General features: G+C 45.0%; 1 protein-coding gene across 11 annotated transcripts in view; it reads left to right on the top strand.

Annotated features, from left to right (window-relative positions):
• Fam114a2 (family with sequence similarity 114, member A2) overlaps window positions 1-18,869 on the top strand; it is a 35,013-nt gene that overhangs the window by 14,860 nt on the left and 1,284 nt on the right. For 9 of the 11 annotated variants that reach the window (NM_001402000.1, NM_001402010.1, XM_056984664.2 and 6 more), the window contains exons 9-13: window positions 3,859-3,938; window positions 10,848-10,970; window positions 11,900-12,039; window positions 13,473-13,545; window positions 17,031-17,084. In NM_001402000.1, coding sequence (NP_001388929.1) covers window positions 3,859-3,938; window positions 10,848-10,970; window positions 11,900-12,039; window positions 13,473-13,545; window positions 17,031-17,084 — 470 coding nt within the window. The remainder of the gene's footprint in view (window positions 1-3,858; window positions 3,939-10,847; window positions 10,971-11,899; window positions 12,040-13,472; window positions 13,546-17,030; window positions 17,085-18,869) is intronic. The other 2 variants (NM_001402011.1, XM_056984665.2) reach the window with 1 other exon arrangement.

The following is an 18,869-nucleotide window of genomic DNA, read 5'->3' as shown; positions in this document are numbered from 1 at the left end:
TCCTCTTTGGCTGGGATGCTTGTGCCCACACACGTGCACACACACAAGATTATTAAAGGGTAATTATTATTATCTGAAAAGTCATTAAAATGCATCTTGCCTTTGCAATAATGCATCCCTGCATGGTTGGATGTTGTCCACCTTTAAGCTTGTCCTGTCTTAACAGGCTAAGTATAAAAACTGCATAAGAGAATCTTTCATTAAGCTAGCTATTAGACATGTCACAAAGATATAAAACAATGACATTGTTTTCAATGATTTTTCTTTTTATGGGAGATATATTTTTTCCTTAAAGTTATGTTTTATTGGGGTTGGCAGTGTAGTTCAGTGGGTAGAGTGCTTGCTTGCACGTGTGAACCTCTGGGTTCAGTTCCCACAATCATATACACTTGGGAGGTGGAGGCAAGATCTTCTGGTCATTAGCCCTGTTTCAAAAAAAGCTTGTTTTATTAAGAAGTGGTGGGGTTGTTACCACTTTGTGTGTGTGTGTGTGTGTGTGTGTGTGTGTGTGTGTGTGTGTGTGTGTGTGTATGTGTGTTGGGTGGTTCATGCCCATGTGCATGCCCTTGCTGAGGCCAGAGGATGGTGATGGGTGCCTTCCTCTACTGTTTTCCATCTCATGGGTTTTAGACATGATCTCCAGACTCCCGTAGGCTGGCTGGCCAGTGAGCTTCCAGTGTCCTTCTGGCCTTGCGTCCAGCATTGGTATTACAGACACGAGCTGTTGTGTCTGGCTCTTTATGTGAGTGCTGCAGTTCTGAACACAAGTTATCATCCTTGCACAGCAAGCGCTTTACCGGAGAAGCCACCTTTCCAGCCTGGGTTTATTATTATCTGTTTTTCTTTTCTTTTTTTTTTTTTTTTTTTTTTTTTTCCCCCGGAGCTGGGGACCGAACCCAGGGCCTTGCGCTTCCTAGGCAAGCGCTCTACCGCTGAGCTAAATCCCCAACCCCTTTCTTTTCTTTTTAAAATTGAAAATAGATTCTTTTCTTATACACTATATCCTGATTACAGTGCATTTATTATTGTTAATGAATAATACTTTAGACATTTAATTTTAAACATGTTTAACTTGCATTTAAAATAAAAGCTTCTGGGAGGCCACAGAGTTTTATGGTCTGAGAATTTCTAGGTGAATTATGCCAACCGGCAATGCTTTAAAAGCCCTCTGTGATTGCTTTTCAGAGCTGTGTGTTCTTGTTTCCTTCTGCGGGGTTATCTTTTACTTCTGTTGAGTGTGGGAAGCTTACCTGAGACAGCGCTCAGTCTCACTTGATTTCTTCATTTCCAATCTGCTGTGAGTGGAAAGCCAAATAACTTAATTTACGATAGGAAAGCAAAGGTCCCCTGGGACAGGGTCTGAGGGCTTCTTCTGTGAGGAAGAGCAGATCTGACTGAGCATTGGTAAGACAAGGTGCTTTCTATGAGAGAAGAGCAGAGGCCAAGCTGACTTCATCTGTAATGCCTCACTAGTGACAGTTTGTGTGAAGGCTCAGCTTGTGTTCAGAAATGGTCGTGAATATACTCTTTAAAAACTGTCTGGAGATCCGGAGACACGAGTTTAGTGCCCCGCCTGATACGGTTTAAAGTTAGACTTGGGTTCCGCGGAGTCTTTCACAAAGCTGTGCGACTTCTAGAAGAGGCTCGTCACAGAGCCTTTGTTTCATCTTGGTAGAAGATGGTTTACTTCCTCTGGTGGTGGTATGAGGAGAAGGTTAAATATACTTATATTAGGCGTGTAGTGTGTGCCTAACAAGTGCTCCCTGTCACTGTCACTCTTAGAAATATAAACAAACAGCTGAAAACCTGCATCTGAAAAGCCTCGGCAGGAAACCAGTACAACAGCCTTGGTTTTGTGAGAGGCAGGTTCTTCCACTGTTCTCAGCAGGCCAAGGTAGAGCGACGGTTCCTGCTTGTTTGCCAGCCTAGTTTAGGTCATTTGTACATGGTGAGGTTAATGTCTTCAATTTAGTCAACAGCTGGGCTTTGCACAGTAATTAGAAACTGGTATGTATGTATGCATGCGTGTATGTATGTATGTATGTATGCATGTATGCATGTATGTATGTATGTATGTATGTATTTATTTTACTGTTCTGATGGCTTCAAGTTTTCTGAACAGACAGAACAGTCTGTGATATTCCTTCTTACCTTTGCAAGGACGAAGACTTTGAAAACATGGTGACGGCTTCAGCACAGTCCTCCTGACTGCCCAGCCCCAGCTCTCCTCTGTGACTCTTTTGCCTGCTCTGTCTCTGATTTGGTGGAAAATGCTTCAGTGACTTGGTAGTTAATTGTATGTCACTGATGCTGTTAAGACAGAAACTCGGGAATAGCAGGAGGAGAGAGTGCAGAGCTCAGCTCCGGATGTCTTCACTCCCATGAGCCCCTGCATTTTCTTTTTTTTTTTTTTTTTTTTTTCGGAGCTGGGGACCGAACCCAGGGCCTTGCGCTTGCTAGGCAAGCGCTCTACCACTGAGCTAAATCCCCAACCCCAACCCCTGCATTTTCTAGACTTCATTTCCGAGCCCTCTACCCACAGCCCCTCCCCTTAAATAGTAGCATTGTTTCCTTTCCACCCGTGCATCTCGACAGGCACTCACCACTGAGCTTCATGCTCAGCAGCTACTTCTGTTCTAATGCAGCAACTGTTTGTGTAGTCAGTTCTGTATGGCAGAACGTGGCAGATTTGCCAAATATGTTTCTCATCATTATGTTTGATAGTAATAGAGTTTTGGTCACTCAGACATAATATATTTGAATGCTTATAAATTTAATTTATACACTACCATAATGTTCTATTACTAACAACCTAAAATGTGAGTCAGGGTAGAATTGCTAGGTGCGGTAAACATAGATTCCTGTTCTTTCCTCTGTGCCATTGGTTAGTTTGTGAATTCCTTGGCAGAGCCCTCCCTTACACCCGGTCACACCTAGTTGGGGAAACCAAATGACTGTGGAGGTCAGGTTTTGTGTCCTTTCACGGTAGGTTGTGACTGGGAGTTGTTTACTGGAATTATGCGAGTGAAGACTGTATCAGTGAGAACAGCTTTTCCTGACTCCCCAAAATTTGGGATTTTCCCAAATCCCCACACTGGCGTTCAGTAAATCACTTTTTTTCTCTGCCTTAACTATCAAGAGAGAGCAAAAGTACAGTTGAAGGAAAAGAGACAAGATGGCTCCCTAGAATTCTTGGGGCTGTTTCTGGGGAAGTAGTAGGCATAGAAGGGAACTGATTTGACCTTGTGTAATATGGACTTATGATTAAGAAATACTCATAGATGTTCACGCTTAAAGATTTTTGTGGTTTAAGATTTATCTTTTGTACCACTCAGCCAGGGCCAGTGGCAGGATTTAGATGAGAAAGAGGAAGGCATTGTCATTTGTTTTGATGTCTGGTTTGCTGTGATCATGGCCCCTATTTGCTTGCATGTTTTGTGTGTAATAAACACCAGGACCAGAAGCAACTCGGGGAGGAAAGGGTGATCTTGCTTACACTTTTAGGTACCAGTTCGGTGCTGAGGGAACTAGGATGAGAACTCAAACAGGGCAGAAACCTAGAGGTAGCAGCTGATGCAGAGGCCATGGAGGAATGCTGCCTACAGGCTTGCTCCTCATGGCTTGCTCAGCCAGATTTCTTATAGAACCCAGGACCACCAGCCCAGGGCTTGGTTGGTACTGCCCACAATTGGCTGGGCCCTTCTCCATCAATCACTAATTGCTTGCAGTCTGATCTTATGGAAACATTTTCTCAGTTGAGGTCAGATGACTCAGCTTGGAACAAGTTGACTTAAACCTAGGCAGCACACCATTCTTGACAGTGTTTCTTGAATGTTTTATGTGGCTCTTGGTTCTCAGGGGATGAAGATTTTACCAAGGAGATAACAGAACTGATTGCTCAGCTTCATGTCTCTTCCCGACCAGAGAAACTTGCCAGGGTAAGTTACTCCATTTTGGGGATTTTCATTATTTTGTTTGTAATATTTTAATGGATAGTCAGGTATGGTGGCACCACTTAGGAGCTTGAGGCAGGGGCACTGCAAGTTCAAAGCCAAGTTGGGCTATATAGCAAGAGCTTGTCTCAACCTCCCTGCAACACATATGTAAAACAAGCATAAGATTATACTTTTCTGGCCAATGGGATCACCAGCATGGAGGAAGGATTCCACACATTTCCCCGCTTCCCATTCTCTAGGTCAGTGTGCAGAGCCTATGCCTGTCTTCCCAGTATGTGTCCCATCCTGACCTGTTTTTTGGAATACTTTGTTTGAATGCTTCATTGAGGCTGTTGAGTTGATCACTTAAAATCGGCACTTATGGGATCAGAGGTGCAATGAGTAAGGTCTCTGATCAAAGACGATGAGGACAGGGCTGGGGTTAGACATTGCTGTGACCAGACAGTGACTGACGGTGACTCTGCTAGTGACCATTTAGAATTCAGGAATGAGAGCGACGCTAAGATAGCATGTGTTTGGGATAAAGTCTTGCAGAGCTCAGAAGAGGGCCATCGTGTATGTTCCTCTGTCTGCTCAAGAGGTACTGTTTGTTGTCCTGTGCTGCTCCTCCCTCTGTATCCTTTTCTGACTGAACAGTTCCCGGCAGCCATTAGCAGCAGCCATGCATTGTCTGGCCGTGAGAGCTGCTGGCTGTGTGGAGTCAGCACAGCCATCTTTCCTCCCTTTCAAGCAGGTAAGGAGTGAGAGACACTGGCCTGGGCAGATGGTGCATTCCCTAGTGAAGCCTTGTAGGCTGTGCTCAGCATCTACCTCAAGGACTCAACCTTCTGACAACTTTAAATCCCTGTGACTGAAATTCCTGACACCAGCTGCTCAAGGGAGGAAAGTCATACTTTAGCTTATATTTTCAGAGGATTTTAGTCTACCATAGTGGGGAAGGCATGGCAGTTTAGCCCTGACTGGAAAGTTCGAGGAGTGTGAGGTTGTGACTGTTCCCATAGCAGTAGAGGATAGCCTGGGCCATACCCTTCAGAGTCTTGTCCCAGGGACCTTGTAGGCCCTACCTCTGAAAGGTTTCACAGGCTGCCATCATAGTGCCACCAGCTGGCGACTGTGTTCCACATATCAGTCCTGTTTCATATTCAGAGCACGACATTGCTTATAGCATTTTGGAAACAACATCAAACTGAGAAAAACGTAAAAACTGTACAAGCAGCCCCCGATGCTAGTGCTGGCACGCTACTTCTACTGTTCAACCACACGCACAGCACCTCTGCTTTCTCTGTATTCACATCAACCTCACTGTTTGAGAATAAGTAGGAAGATATGACTATCCCTTTGCATAAATCATAGTGCAGTTGTCACTTCAGCATGTCTAACATTAATAGTTTCAGAGGCTCAGTTCATTATTGTCATGGCAGGGAGCACAGTGGCACACACTTAGTGCTGGAGCAGTAGCTGAGAGCTACATCCTGATCGCTTCCAGCAGGCAGAGAGAGAGGCCTGGCACATTTGCACAGGCTTTTGAAACCTCAAAACCTCCTAACTTTCTAATCCAAACAGTACCCGTCTCTGAGGGTAAGCATTCAGATGGATGAGCCCGTGGGAGCTGTGTTATTCAGACACCCCCCTCACCTGCAGCCAGATTGAACTAGTTTTACTTGTCTGGTTTGGAGTCCTTTAATATGTGGTAGTTCCTCAGCCTTGTCTTTAATGATGTGTATCTTTTTGAAACACACAACTCTCTCCCCTCATTCTAAAAGTAGAGCCTTCCCTGTCTGCTACCTGTACCAGGGGTTTGTCTAAGCTTTTCTCTCTTTTATTAGGCATACATTCCTAGGGCCAAAATCCTTTGTCTGGTTCTGACTGGTGATGTGTTGTATGATTCTCTGTGCAGTTAACGATTTATTTCCCCTTGTTGCTATGAAGAGACTGGTAAAGATTCTAGACAGTCTTCTTACCCCTATTCCTCATATTTTTCTTCCTTTTTTTTTTTTTTTTTTGTATGTCTGGTGCTGGGGACTTAAATTTAGTGTCTGTTATGATTCTTTTGAGACATGCAGCCTAGGTTGGCCTTGAACTCACCGTGTAGCTGAGGAAGACTTTGAACTCCTGATCTTCCCAGTGCTGGGAAAGGGGCATGCTACTGTCCCTGGTTTGTGCAGGGCTAAGGATGGAGCCCAGGGCCTCCTGCATACCAGGCACTCCTCCTACAAACTCAGCTCTATTTCCAGCCCTTCTGCTCTTGACTCACATACACTGGTCCTTAGGGTGAAAATGCCTTCTACCTTGCTTATATGCTTATATTCTATATTCTGGTCTTGATAAATCTCAGTTTGCTTAATACACTGTGAATATCCTGTGTCTGCACCTTGGTATAAGTCACTGTTTGTTTTTGTGTGTGTTACATGTGCATGTGCTATGTGCCTGTGCCCGTGGAGCCATAGGTTGAAGTCAGTTGTCTTCCTCAGTCTTTCTCCGTTTATTTTTTGAGATAAGGTCTTTCACTGGACCTGAGGCTTACTGATCTGGCTAGCCTAGCTGGATACCAAGCTCCAGGGAGATCCTCTAGTCTCTGACTCACTAATGCTGGGATTATAGGCATGAATCACTGTGGCTGGCTTTTGGCCAATTTAATCATCTCTCTATCCCCTTCTGTTTGCTTTTTCTCTTTCTTCTTTCTCTTTTTGGAAACAGAGAGGTTGATATTTAAATGGTGTGAAGGTTTTCTTTTTCAGTATTAGATTAGATTGTTCTTGCAGGTTCTTTGGGAGAAGAACTATTCTGAAGAGGACAGAACCCTGAAACAAATGAATGCCAGGTTTTCTCCAGCTCATGTTGTAGCCTTGGTTACAGGATTACTCAGGACACTTAAAGGCTCAAGTCCAGGGCCATATCTGCAGTCTAGTGCCATATCCAGTGCCGTATCTGCAGTCCAGTGCCATATCTGCAGTCTAGGTGGAATGCCCAGGGTAATGTGTGGTCTCTGTTGCCTGGCTCAACTTTTTTTTTGAAAGTTTAATTAATTTAATTATTAAATTAATTTAATTAATTTTTTTGTTTGGTTTTGTTTTTCGAGAAGGATTTCTCTGTATAGCCCTGGCTGTCTTTGAACTCACTCTGTAGACTGAACTGGCCTGGAACTCACAGCCTCAGGTGCTGGGATTTAAGGTGTGTGTCACTGCTGTCCAGCTCAGCGCATTCCTTATGTTTGTATAAAATTCATTAAGTGGGTGCCTTTATTCAAGGACAGTTATTTTCTGTCACCATGATAAATACCAAGACCAAAAGAAAACCTTTATTTCTTCTTATAACTCTCATGTTACATTTCATCACTAAGGGAAGACATGGTAGGACCCTGGAGGCTGGAATCTATTTCAGACATCCTGGAGGCGCATCATTAATTGGCTTATTCCTCCTGCCCCCCTCATCCTGCTTTAGTATATATACAGCCTGGAACCACTGGCCTACGGGTGGTACCAACTGCAGTGAACTGGGCTCTCCCACCTCAGTCATTAATCACGACAGTTCGTTTGACTACTTCAAGCCAGTCTTTGGAAGCATTTTCTCAATGAAGAGTCCCTCTTCCCAGATATATGTAGGTTTGTATCTAGTTGACAGAAACCAGTTAGCACAGGTAATGGAGTTCTTCCTCTACAAATGCTAAAAATACAAGTGGAGTTGTATGAAAAGAGGGGATGCAATAGTCAAAGAAACTAGAACAGTGAGCAGTAGTGTTGCTTCTGGAGTGGCTCTGAGAGGAGCCTGTACCTCCAGGCTCTGCTATTTTTCTGTGGCTTTGTTCTTAGCATACTTATGTACATGGCTTTAAGAGAGCGCTAGTGGCTTTGGGTTGATGGTTTACCTTTCTTAGCAAGTTTACTAAGACTCTGAGAGTTCATTGGCCTTATTGTATCACATTCTTGTCCACAAACCAATCACTGTTGGAATGGTGGGATTAATGTTACTTGGTAGCTAGCGGAATCATTTGCTAATCATTGGTGCCTATATATTTATAGGCAAGACTCATCCAGACTATATAAACCCAGAAGACTCTAGAACCCAAACCAGTATGCTACACAAAGAAGGGAGATAAAGCAGTTGTGAAACGCACATGCCAGGGACTAGGTGTACAAGCCAGATGCTGCTGTCCTTCAGCATGCACTCTACTTAGGAGACTAACAGATGATTTCTCTGTCTTCTGGTAAGCACTCAGGTTAAGTGGTATTCTGGGATTGTGGAAATTCAGAGAAAGGTTGTTCAGGTGCCTTGTCTTTGGAAATTATGTGGGATGATGTTTTAGGTGAAGGGCTGGGGAAAAAAGGTACAGTTAGAGGTTGACTTACTGGAGCACAGCATGGGAAATGAGATTGGAAAGCAGTTAGATCATGTGAAGGAACATGACCTAGGTGATGGGGCACCCATGACCAAAAGGGATTACTAATTACTGTTCTCTGGCTGGGATAAAACACCATGACTACTGAAAGAAAGCATTTAAATTGGGACTTGCTTACTTACAGTTTTAGAGTTAATCTATGACCATCATGATGGGGACCATGGTGGCAGGAAGGCAGGCTTTTGAAAGCCCACCTCAGTGACACACCACTTCCAGCAAGGTTATATTTCCTAGTCTTTCCGAAACAGGTCCACTAACTACTAAGCATCAAATACATGAGTCTGTGGGATCCATTCTCATTCAAGCCACCACAGGGGAATGATCAGCTTTGCATGGTAGGCAGATCACTGACAGTATTATGACAGTGAAAATAAATTTAAGACAAGCCACTTTAGAAGTAATAGAGTAGTCATGGCATCGCTCTGAGTGCACATGATGGTAATAGAAGGGGAGGGTTGGGGCAGTGAAAATCAGACTGATGGAAAAATCCAAGATGGCTGTCATAGTTTTGCTTGAGTCACTAGTATAGAACAGTACCTCCAAAGTTTGGCTAATAAAAGGATGGATTAGAGATAGAAAGATAAAAGTATTTCATTTCCTTTACATGCAGTATGTGTTGCAGAATATCAGATGTGTGTCTAGCAGGCGTTTGGGGTGCTTCATTTTTCCAGAGAAAGAAGTTAAGATTGGAAATAGTGATCTAGGCAAAGGTAGCAGTAGGGTGAGTGGGGTCAGAGGATATAGGTAGGCCGGCAAGATCAGGATTACACTGCACTTTATAATCACTGAAGAGCAGTAACTAAAAAGATGGGTGAAGAACCAGAAGATTGTATTTGAATCAAAACAAACTAGAGAAACCAGAGAAAGGTTCATTATCAGGAGAAAGGAAATTTGTGGCATTTGTGTGGAGTGACAATCTTTATGTAGGAAGTCAGTGAATTAGTACATGTGACAGTGTGGGTGTGTCTGACATTGGCTGCACTTTTAACATGCAGGCACAAATGAAAATGAATATAGAGCCTACTTTTTTTTTTTTTTTATTAACTTGAGTATTTCTTATATACATTTCGAGTGTTATTCCCTTTCCCGGTTTCCGGGCAAACATCCCCCTCCCCCCTCCCCTTCCTTATGTGTGTTCCCCTCCCCACCCTCCCCCCATTGCCGCCCTCCCCCCAACAGTCTAGTTCACTGGGGGTTCAGTCTTAGCAGGACCCAGGGCTTCCCCTTCCACTGGTGCTCTTACTAGGATATTCATTGCTACCTATGAGGTCAGTGTCCAGGGTCAGTCCATGTATAGTCTTTAGGTAGTGGCTCAGTCCCTGGAAGCTCTGATTGCTTGGCATTGTTGTTCATCTGGGGTCTCAAGCCCCTTCAGTTCTTTCAGTCCTTTCTCTGATTCCTTCAACGGGGGTCCTATTCTCAGTTCAGTGGTTTGCTGCTGGCATTCGCCTCTGTATTTGCTGTATTCTGGCTGTGTCTCTCAGGATCGATCTACATCCGGCTCCTGTTGGTCTGCACTTCTTTGCTTCATCCATCTTGTCTAATTGGGTGGCTGTATATGTATGGGCCACATGTGGGGCAGGTAGAGCCTACTTTTTATGAATTTTACCATAGTGGTTAATTCACTTTGGCTCCCAGGAGGTTGTGTGCGCTGTATCCACCCTAGAGCTCTGGGTACTCGAATGAAAGACACACTCACATGCCAGCTAATTTGGATATGCCTTGACTAGCTCAGTGGTTGGGCATTTCTAAACCTCCCTGAGGCTAGCACACACTCCCCTCCGGTATTCCTGAGTTAACATCTTTTAAAATCTCTATTTCATCTCTGCTACCCAAGACACAGTTGGGGGAATGACCCTTAAGACCACTTTCCTGGATTCTTACATGTTGGCAGGTCCTTAAATTTGCTCTTTTTGCTCCCCAGTCATGATGATTTTTCTTCCTCAGTCTCTTGCCCTACAGTCTAAAAGTCCCACCTCTGTCCCTCTGCCTAGCCATTGACTATACATCACTTTTTTATTATCAATCAAAGCCAGCTGCGGGCAGGGACCCTCAGCATCTGGAAGCTCTGGCTTTTGGGAGCTGAATTAAGACAAAGCATTAGAACTAATCCCCAAAATTTTACAAACCAGGTTGTTGATGGTGAGCTAAAGTCTTTTGTGGTGAGCATTATTAAAGAAGGGGCCTGGAGGATCTATGTGCTGGGGGCAGTGCTCTGCAGCTTGACCTACCTGTGAAATGTCTGATCTGTGCTCCAGATGCTTGCACTTTCCCTAGAGCAAACTTCAGTTTCAGAGAACCCACAGGGTGGAGTGGGAGTAGGGGGTGGTTTGCAGGGAGCCATTGGACAGGGTTCAGTGTAAGGGTTTGCATCTTACGAGATAAGGACTGAAAGGTTGCATGGTCTGTTTTTGTGAAGAGCTTGTCCTCCAGGGTGCTGATGCATTTCTGGTAAGAACTGCTTTTTAATTGTTTAATTGTTTAATCCTTATTAGGCAAGAAATACAGCCTACGAATGGATCAGGACGTCTCTAGCTAAGCCAGTAGCAGAGAAAGAAGAAGGGGAAAAACAGTTGGAGGCAGAAAATACTGAGGAAGCCCAGAAACATTCAATAGAGGTAACCAAAGCAACTAAACTCTCTTAAAGAAAGATGAAGTTGTGGGGGCTGGCAGATGGCTCAGTGTTTGCTGCCCAAGCATTAGGACCTGAACTTGGGTCCCAGCATCCACATAAAAGGCTGAATGTGGTCTCACATGGTTGTAACCCCAGTGCAGAAGCTGTGGGGTGTGAAGGCAAGATTTCCCCAGATTTCACTGGCCAGATAGTCTAGCCATAACAGTAGGCTCCAAGTTTAGTGAGAGACTCTGTTGCAAAAGATAAAGTGGGGGCTGATAAAGGAAGACATTGGACATGGGCCTCTGGACTCCCCACTCACATACACGGGTGAGTGCACCTCCCCACACACAGGTGAGTGTGCCCCCTCACACACCCAGGTGAGTGCATCCCCACCCCACACTCATGCACACTGGTGAGTGAGTGCACCCTCCTATACTCACACAGGTGAGTATATCCCCTCCCCCCCGCCCCGTGACACACTACAATAGAGGTGACCTTGCAGTTGAGCTGAGGAGCCTTTTATTTTGTTGCTGGTATCAGTGATTTCAACATTATGATGTAGGTTGGTATGATTTCAGTTCCAGAATGCAGAAGAGGAATAAATAAAAATAATGAAGTGAAGGGGAGAGGAGGGAAGGAGGGAAGTTGACTGTAATTCTGAATAAGCTACCAGACACTTATCTTAGTCCTTTGGCTGGACTTAGTTACACGGTCACAGGCAGCCATGCAGAAGCCTCGGTTGCTGTAGTGATGAGGCCAGCTGTAGAAGGTGCCGTGCTGTGGAAGAAGAGCAGGCCTATTAGACAGTGGCCTTTCCTCGTTTCTACTTGGGAAGCATCCTATTGTCTCTTTAGTATAAGAAGCAAGGGGCCGTCGTTTTCACTTATAGTGATAAGCAACAATAGCGATAATGCTTTGTTTGGCTCTTAGGACATCCATGCATTTGCAATCCGGAGCTTAGCAGAGTTGACTGCCTGCTCAATTGAATTGTTCCACAAAACAGCAGCGTTGGTTCTACATGGCCAGAAGCAGGAGGTGACAGCCTTAGAAAGGAGCCAGACTCTCTCCCAGTAAGTACAATGCATCCTGCACATCTCAAAGGAACCTGCGGAGAGGGTTTCTTAATCCTTCAGCTTTTAGAATGTTGCTTTTTAACAGGTACTGGTCCCATTGCACACGGGCACACGTTAAAGGCTTGCTTATTTAGGGTATTGTTACCAAGCAGGGGCATGTGTACATGTAAACCCACCTGTTTCATTAACTGATTGTTAGTCTCTGTAGGAGTGGAACTTAGCATGAGTAACAACAGAAAGTGGGCCTAAGTTCTTCAGCTCTTAAGTAAGTTATTAGTCACCAGTGCTCATTTTTATAGCAACATAAAAGGTAAATGATTAGTACAACTTTACAAATGGAGGAGGTGTAGACCCAGGGCAGTTAAAGGAGGCTACCCAAGCCCCACACATATTTTGTCACTTTTGCTGATTTTGAACAAATATATTTCAAAGTAGTAAAATGTGAGTAATGGCAGTAGAAAGGGTAAGCCTAAGTCTAGTAGTTTATAGTTTATAAATCTAAATAGACATCCGTGTGTGTGTGTGTGTGTGTGTGTGTGTGTGTGTGTGTGTGTGAGAGAGAGAGAGGGGGGGGGAGGAGAGAGAGAGAGAGAGAGAGAGAGAGAGAGAGAGACACTCAGATAGACAGACATGGGGGTGGGGTAGGGCGAGGGGAGCATCTTGCTATGTAGCCTAAGCCAGCCTCAAGTTTGAGGCCAACCTGGTCTACACAAGGAGTTCCAGGACAGCCAGAGCTATATAGATAGACCCTGTCTCAATAAACAGACAAAGCCAGCCGGCCAGCCAGCCGGTAGTACCAGTGACTGTCTATGGACGTATGGGGAGTAAGGAAGTTAACACATGGTAGGGAGACCATGCCAGTGTTTGAGCCTCAGGGAATTATCACACAAGGTGTGGGAGACTTGATGTAGGTGACAGATGAGCAAGGACAGGGACCTGTTTTCACAACTCAGGATGGAGGGATTTGGGCAAGAAGGAAAGGAGCTAGAAAGGGGAGAGGCCCTTCAGGGACTAGAACCTGAGAGAGAAGGTGGTTGGCTTAGAAGTCATGATGAGGGAAGAAAGCATGGCTTCCACTGCAGAGTCAGGGAGCTCATTCATCCAAGAAGCATCCCTTGTAGGAAAAGGCACGTAAGGTCGTCTGTAGCAGGAAGGAATGGACTCTTATCACCAAGGACTGGCGATAGCCACTGGAGCCCAAGGTGGACTACAGAGCAAGTGGCAGGGTCACTCTGTCTCCTAAATATGCCACTGTCGAATTGTGTATCCACACTGAAATAGTGGAAAGAGAGATGTACATATGCCATTAGAGGCATCCTTCTTCATTACTAGGACGGATGTGTCTCTGTGTAGCAGTTGTTAAGCACAGTGTTTAAGTGACTAGAAAGAGAAAGAAGAGCGGAAGTCTCCTGATGTGTTCTTCTCTCCAGGATGACAGTCATGCTGTGTAAAGACTTGGCCTCTCTGTCTAAAGAGTTCACCACCTGCCTGACCACAGCTGGGGTAAGAATTCCTGCTCGTGGGGCCAATGTCTGAATGGTAGTTTATGTACCATAGAGTTCACCGTCTCGGTACAGGTTGATGCTTGTTAGTATGACAGAGATGTACCGTTGCTACTAGGATTGGAGTGGAGGAGATTTCATCACTGCCCCTAAGATTTCACACATTGGCACTCCCCCTTTTCTTCTCTACTCCATCTCTACTAGTCTATGACGGCGGTTTTCTCTGTAGTCTATGATGGTGCATTTTCTCTCTCCAGAAAGCTTTCTCATCCTAGACATTTACTATCAATGAGATGACACGTGAAGGTTTGTTAGATTGGAATGGTAGTTTTGAAGTTGGTCCTGTTTTAGCATGTGTTCGTACTTACTGTTTTTATTAATACTTTATTTTATGACTGAATATACCCCATTTTAATCTGTTTTTCATTTGATAGATATTTGGATTGTTCTTATTTGTGATTATTTTGAATAATTCTGTCATGAACATAGTGTGAGTTGTTTTTCTTTTCTTGGGTAGATGTGGGATTGCTGAACCTTATGGATAACATGGTAAATGTCACATTTTTTCCAAAGTGACTCCATAGTTTCACATTCTTACCAGTAGTGTATGACGTGACAGTTTTCTTGTGTCTTCACCAGTAATAGCTGTCTTGGTGAGTGGTAAGTGCTGACTAGATTTACATTTCTGTAGTATCTAAGGATACTTTGTCTGTCTTTCCACACACTTGTTGGGCATTGGAGTGACTTTGAAGAGATGTCTGCTACAGTAAGTTTAACGGGGTTGTTTGCTTTTTATTACTGCCATGTGGAAAGCTCTTGTGTCTTGCTGATGTAAATTTCTTGTCAGGTATGTGACAGACACAGACTTGCCCTCAGTTCCTGGGTTGTTCTCACTTTTTGTTTGCTTTTGCAGTGCAGGGGATCAAACCCAGGATGTGTCTGTGTACGGCAAGCATTCTACCACTGAGTTAGAGGCCCATCTTGTAGGTTTTTGAGACAGGGTCTGTGTAGCCCAGGCTGGCCTTGCTATCCTCTTGTGTTCCTTTTGCTTCCTGACCAATGGAATTACAGGTGTGTGCCGCCACCATGTCTGGTTTTTTGATTTGTTGTCCTATGTGACATTGACGAATTTCAACAAAGTTCTCCTTTCATTGGTCATCATCATCACATACAATTTGGTGTTTTAGCAGGAGGCATCACCTCACCAGGACCCACTTCGTGTCTTCTCTGATGAGTGTGTGTGTGTGTGTATGTGTGTGCGTGTGTGTATGTGTGTGTGCGCGTGTGTATGTGCGTGTGTGTGTGTCTGTGTGTGTGTATGTGTGTGCGTGTGTGTATGTGTGTGTGCGCGTGTGTATGTGCGTGTGTGTGTGTGTATGTGTGTGCGTGTGTGTATGTGCGTGTGTATGTGCGTGTGTGTGTGTCTGTGTGTGTGTGTATGTGTGTGTGTGTGTGTGTGTGTGGTATGAGGCACAGGTTACAACTTCATTGGTTTGCATTCTTCTGTTTCGTGTACCAGTGAAAAGGTTACTCTTCCCCATTGAAGTCTGTCTCCTTGACAGAGGTCATAAGATTGTAGACACACGGTTTTATTACTCACGTCTGTATTTGAGTATCGTGTCCTGCCCTGTGGTGGCTTGTGTGAGAAATGCCCTCCAAAGACTGTGTGTTTGACTGTTTGTCCCCAGTTGGTGGCAGTCTGTGGGATGTCCTGGAGTTTACGGCTGCTGAGCCTTGCTGGAGGAAGTCTGCCACCGCAAGTGGGCGTGGAGAGTTTGTGGCCTTGCTCGTCACCTTCTCTTTGCTGCATGGGGTTGAGGTGTTTCCAGCCAGTCTCCTGCTCGGACAGTCTGCCACAGTCTTCCCCATCTTTATGGTCTAAGATTACTGAAGGTCTGTAGTGATGTGAAGGGAGATCTGGAAACTAGTGATCTCTTGGTGAGGTGAACCAAGAGCATGGAGGAAGATGAGGCTGGCTCTTCAGTGTGTGCGTCAGCGGTGGTGGCAGAGTTGCTGCTGAGCCTAATGTAGCAAAGCCATGGCCCAGATGAAATGCCAGAGCTGGAGTTCAGACTCTCCTGTTTGGAGTAATCTGAGGATGTAGCTTCCCGTCCTTAGCATCTTCTTTAAATGAGCTCCTGGATTTCCTGAGTAGTTTAATGGAGATATTTTGTGTGTTTTGTGAAGGCAGGCTAAGATAAGTCAACTATAAAGTACTGTTGTGTTTGAAATTCGTACTGTGTTTATATGGAATGAGACTCTCAGAGGCCTGAGTTCAAAACAGTTGAGTGTGAGCTTATTTTAGAATTGTCCCAGTGCTGTGGTCAGGTTTCCAGATGCCCTTCTTAAATGAAGATTACTTTTCTTTCTATAGTTTATCTGCGTGTTTACTTCATTGTTTTGGTTTCTCTGAGTGCATGGTTTTGGTTTCTTTTCCTGTGATGGGATGTTGTAGCAGATGCAGCTTAAGGTGAAAGTTAGAGCGAGTAGTCCATCATGGCGGGGAAGTCAAGGCAGTGGGAGCATTGAGGCCGCTGGCATTGTTGTCTGCAGTCAGAGCAGAGAGCAGTGAATGCGTGTTCAGCCTGCTGCCTCCCCTGAGCAGTGCAGGAGCCCCTGCTGAGGGAGTGATCCCAGCAGCAGTTACTTAGCCCAGGCAAGAGAAGCCCTCACAGAGGGCTCAGAGGCCCATGTCCCAGATGATTCTACAGTCTGTCAAGCTGACAACACGAACCATCATACATACAAACTCACCCCATTTTTCTCTTGTCCCTCCTAGTGCTGGCTGATCGCCTTCTATCTTTTAAATAGTCCTACTTTCCTGCCTCCCCCATCTCTTTCTCCACACCTACAGAGAAGGGTTACTTTAGACTCCACATCTATTACAGAAAACATATCTGTTTTTCTTTGTGACACCAGCTTGTCCTACTCAACATGAAGACAGTTCTGGAGAGTACCATCTCTCCTGCTAGTGACCTTCATACCTTCATTCCTCATTTTGCCTGAATAGAACTCCATTTTGTGTTTATATCATACAGAATGAAGATAGTTTTAGACGTTGATAAATGACTGCAGGGTTGGTGACTTGACTCAGGGTAAGGTGCTTGTTGAGCAAGCCTGACGTCCTGAGTTGAGTGTTCAGAGGCATGATGGAAGGAGAGAACTGGCTCCTGAAATGTCCTCTGACCTCCTCATGCCTTGTCATTACTCATGTGAGCCTCAAGAACACACACACACACACACACACACACACACACACACCCCAAAAAACAACAGCAGCAACAACCCCCCCAAACTGCTAAGCAGTGCGTTCTCGGTTCGGCAGCGCAGACATGTGTAAAAAGTAAGCGTGAAGCACTTAAGGTTTCCTCCAGAGACGACACAGAGGTGTCCTGTGCCTTTACCCTGTGTGTTTCAAGGGGAGAGTCTGTTCTGCCTGGTGTCTTGTCTTGATTTTTGGTGACAAAACTCTCTCCTTTATTCCAGGTCAAAGAGAAGGCAGATGTTCTCAACCCGTTAATCACCGCAGTGTTTCTAGAGGTCAGTAGTGATGGCTTTTGTGTCTCTGACTCCAAAGGCATCGCACATTAATATTTTCCACCCTTAGGTTTGCTTTTTAAAAACCAGATTGCAGGTTAGCCCTGCCGATACAGATATCGCCAAACGCTGTTTATTTGATGTGTCCCTACTCAGTACAGAAGGTGTGACAAAGCTGAAGGGTAAAGTGACATGGAAGGAGCCATAGGCCGTCGTTACTCAGTTCCTCCCTGAAGCTTCATGCACGATTCTCAGTAATGAAACACTTCTGGAGACCAGCTGTCGAACACGAAGGACTGAAGCTCACTCAGACAAGCACTGCCTCCTGAAAGGCCGGCCTCGTGCAGAGGAGTTAGAGAAAGGCACGTGGCCATTGCCAAGGAAAGAGTTCTTCTCTGTTTGACAGGGTGGCACTGGAGCTTGCACGTCCTTCTCAGTCTGTGAGCTCCACAGGGTTTAAGTCTCTGGAAGGGGTGGGAGGAGAGATGGCTCAGCAGTTAAGAGAACTGGCTCTTCTAGAGTTCCCTGGGCTTAATTCCCAGCCTCCACATGGTGGCTCACAACCGTCTGCACACATGCAGGCAAAACACCAATGTACGTAAAGAAAAGGTTTCCAGAGGAGGAGTGAGAGGATGCTGTCCTCGGTCAGATTGTCACCTGTGTGGGGTGGTTTCTGGAGTCCATGCTGTCTGACAACTTAAACCTTCGATGACCTGGTGAGATGAACTTATGTAACGCAAGGAGAGGAATATGTTGATAATTGGCTAGGTTTTAAGTAAGAAGTAAGGATCAGTGAAATGGCTCAGTAAAGGTGCTTGTTATGAAGCCTGACTGACAGCATGGGTATGATTTACAGGATCCACATGGTAGGAGAGAACGGACTCCTGAAGGTTGTTCTCTGATCTCCACATGTGCATTATAGCATGTGTACACCCACATGTGTGTGCACACAAGTAAATAAATAAAATATAGGTAAAAACATCAGTGAAAAGTTTTTAAAGAACTAATTAGACTGTTTAGTTTAAAATTATTTTAAGTTACTATTAAAGAAATGCTCTTAACCCTCCAGCTGTACAGCATTGAGTAGCCAGGCCTCTTGTGATAAGGTAAACTGCTTTTAAACATGGGCCTGTGGTTTAGTAGCTGGCAGAGCTGAAAGCACTTGGAAGCCAGTAGGCCTCCCTCACAGTCCTGGGTCAGAGTTGCCTTTCCTGGCAATCTTACCTGTTTTAAGTGCAAGGAGCTGTAACCAGAGGATCCCTAAGGCCTCCTTTGGCTGGAAATTGTGTTATCAAGTGTCCCACTGAAGTTCTGATAGGAGTGCCAGCTATTGATAAGTATACAAAAGGCAGGCTCTCTTGGTGTGAGCTCCCTGTTTCCATTTTGAATGGGCTATTCGATACAAAATTGAAACACTCTTGTCCTTGGAAATGTATGTCTTTATTTTAGGCTATTATTCTGGGAAGGGAGAGCCTGTCAGATATAAGCCAGATCTGCATACTTGGGTGTAGAGATTCTCTAAGGCTCCTCGTCTGCATGTCTGTCACATTGAGCAGACTGTGTCTGTACTGTTCATACCTGTGTGCAGTGGTTCCGTCATGGCATTGGGTCAGTGGAAGGAGATGTGGTGGTTCAGAGGCTCCGGAGAGCATGTCAGTCTTGACCCTAGTGCGGGAACAGAGTCCTTGGTTGTCAAGTTTGAGCAGCAGTCAGAGCTGCTGTGCTGGGTGGGTCGGGGAGCTGGTGTTCTTTTGGTGTTGTTGCACTATCTGAGTCCTGGGTCTGTCT

Source organism: Rattus norvegicus, chromosome 10 (assembly GCF_036323735.1).
Source record: "Rattus norvegicus strain BN/NHsdMcwi chromosome 10, GRCr8, whole genome shotgun sequence".
In the NCBI taxonomy this organism is placed as follows: Eukaryota; Metazoa; Chordata; class Mammalia; order Rodentia; family Muridae; genus Rattus; species Rattus norvegicus.
The sequence above is the reverse complement of the archived record's forward strand: the minus strand, read 5'-3'. Positions and strand labels throughout refer to the sequence as shown.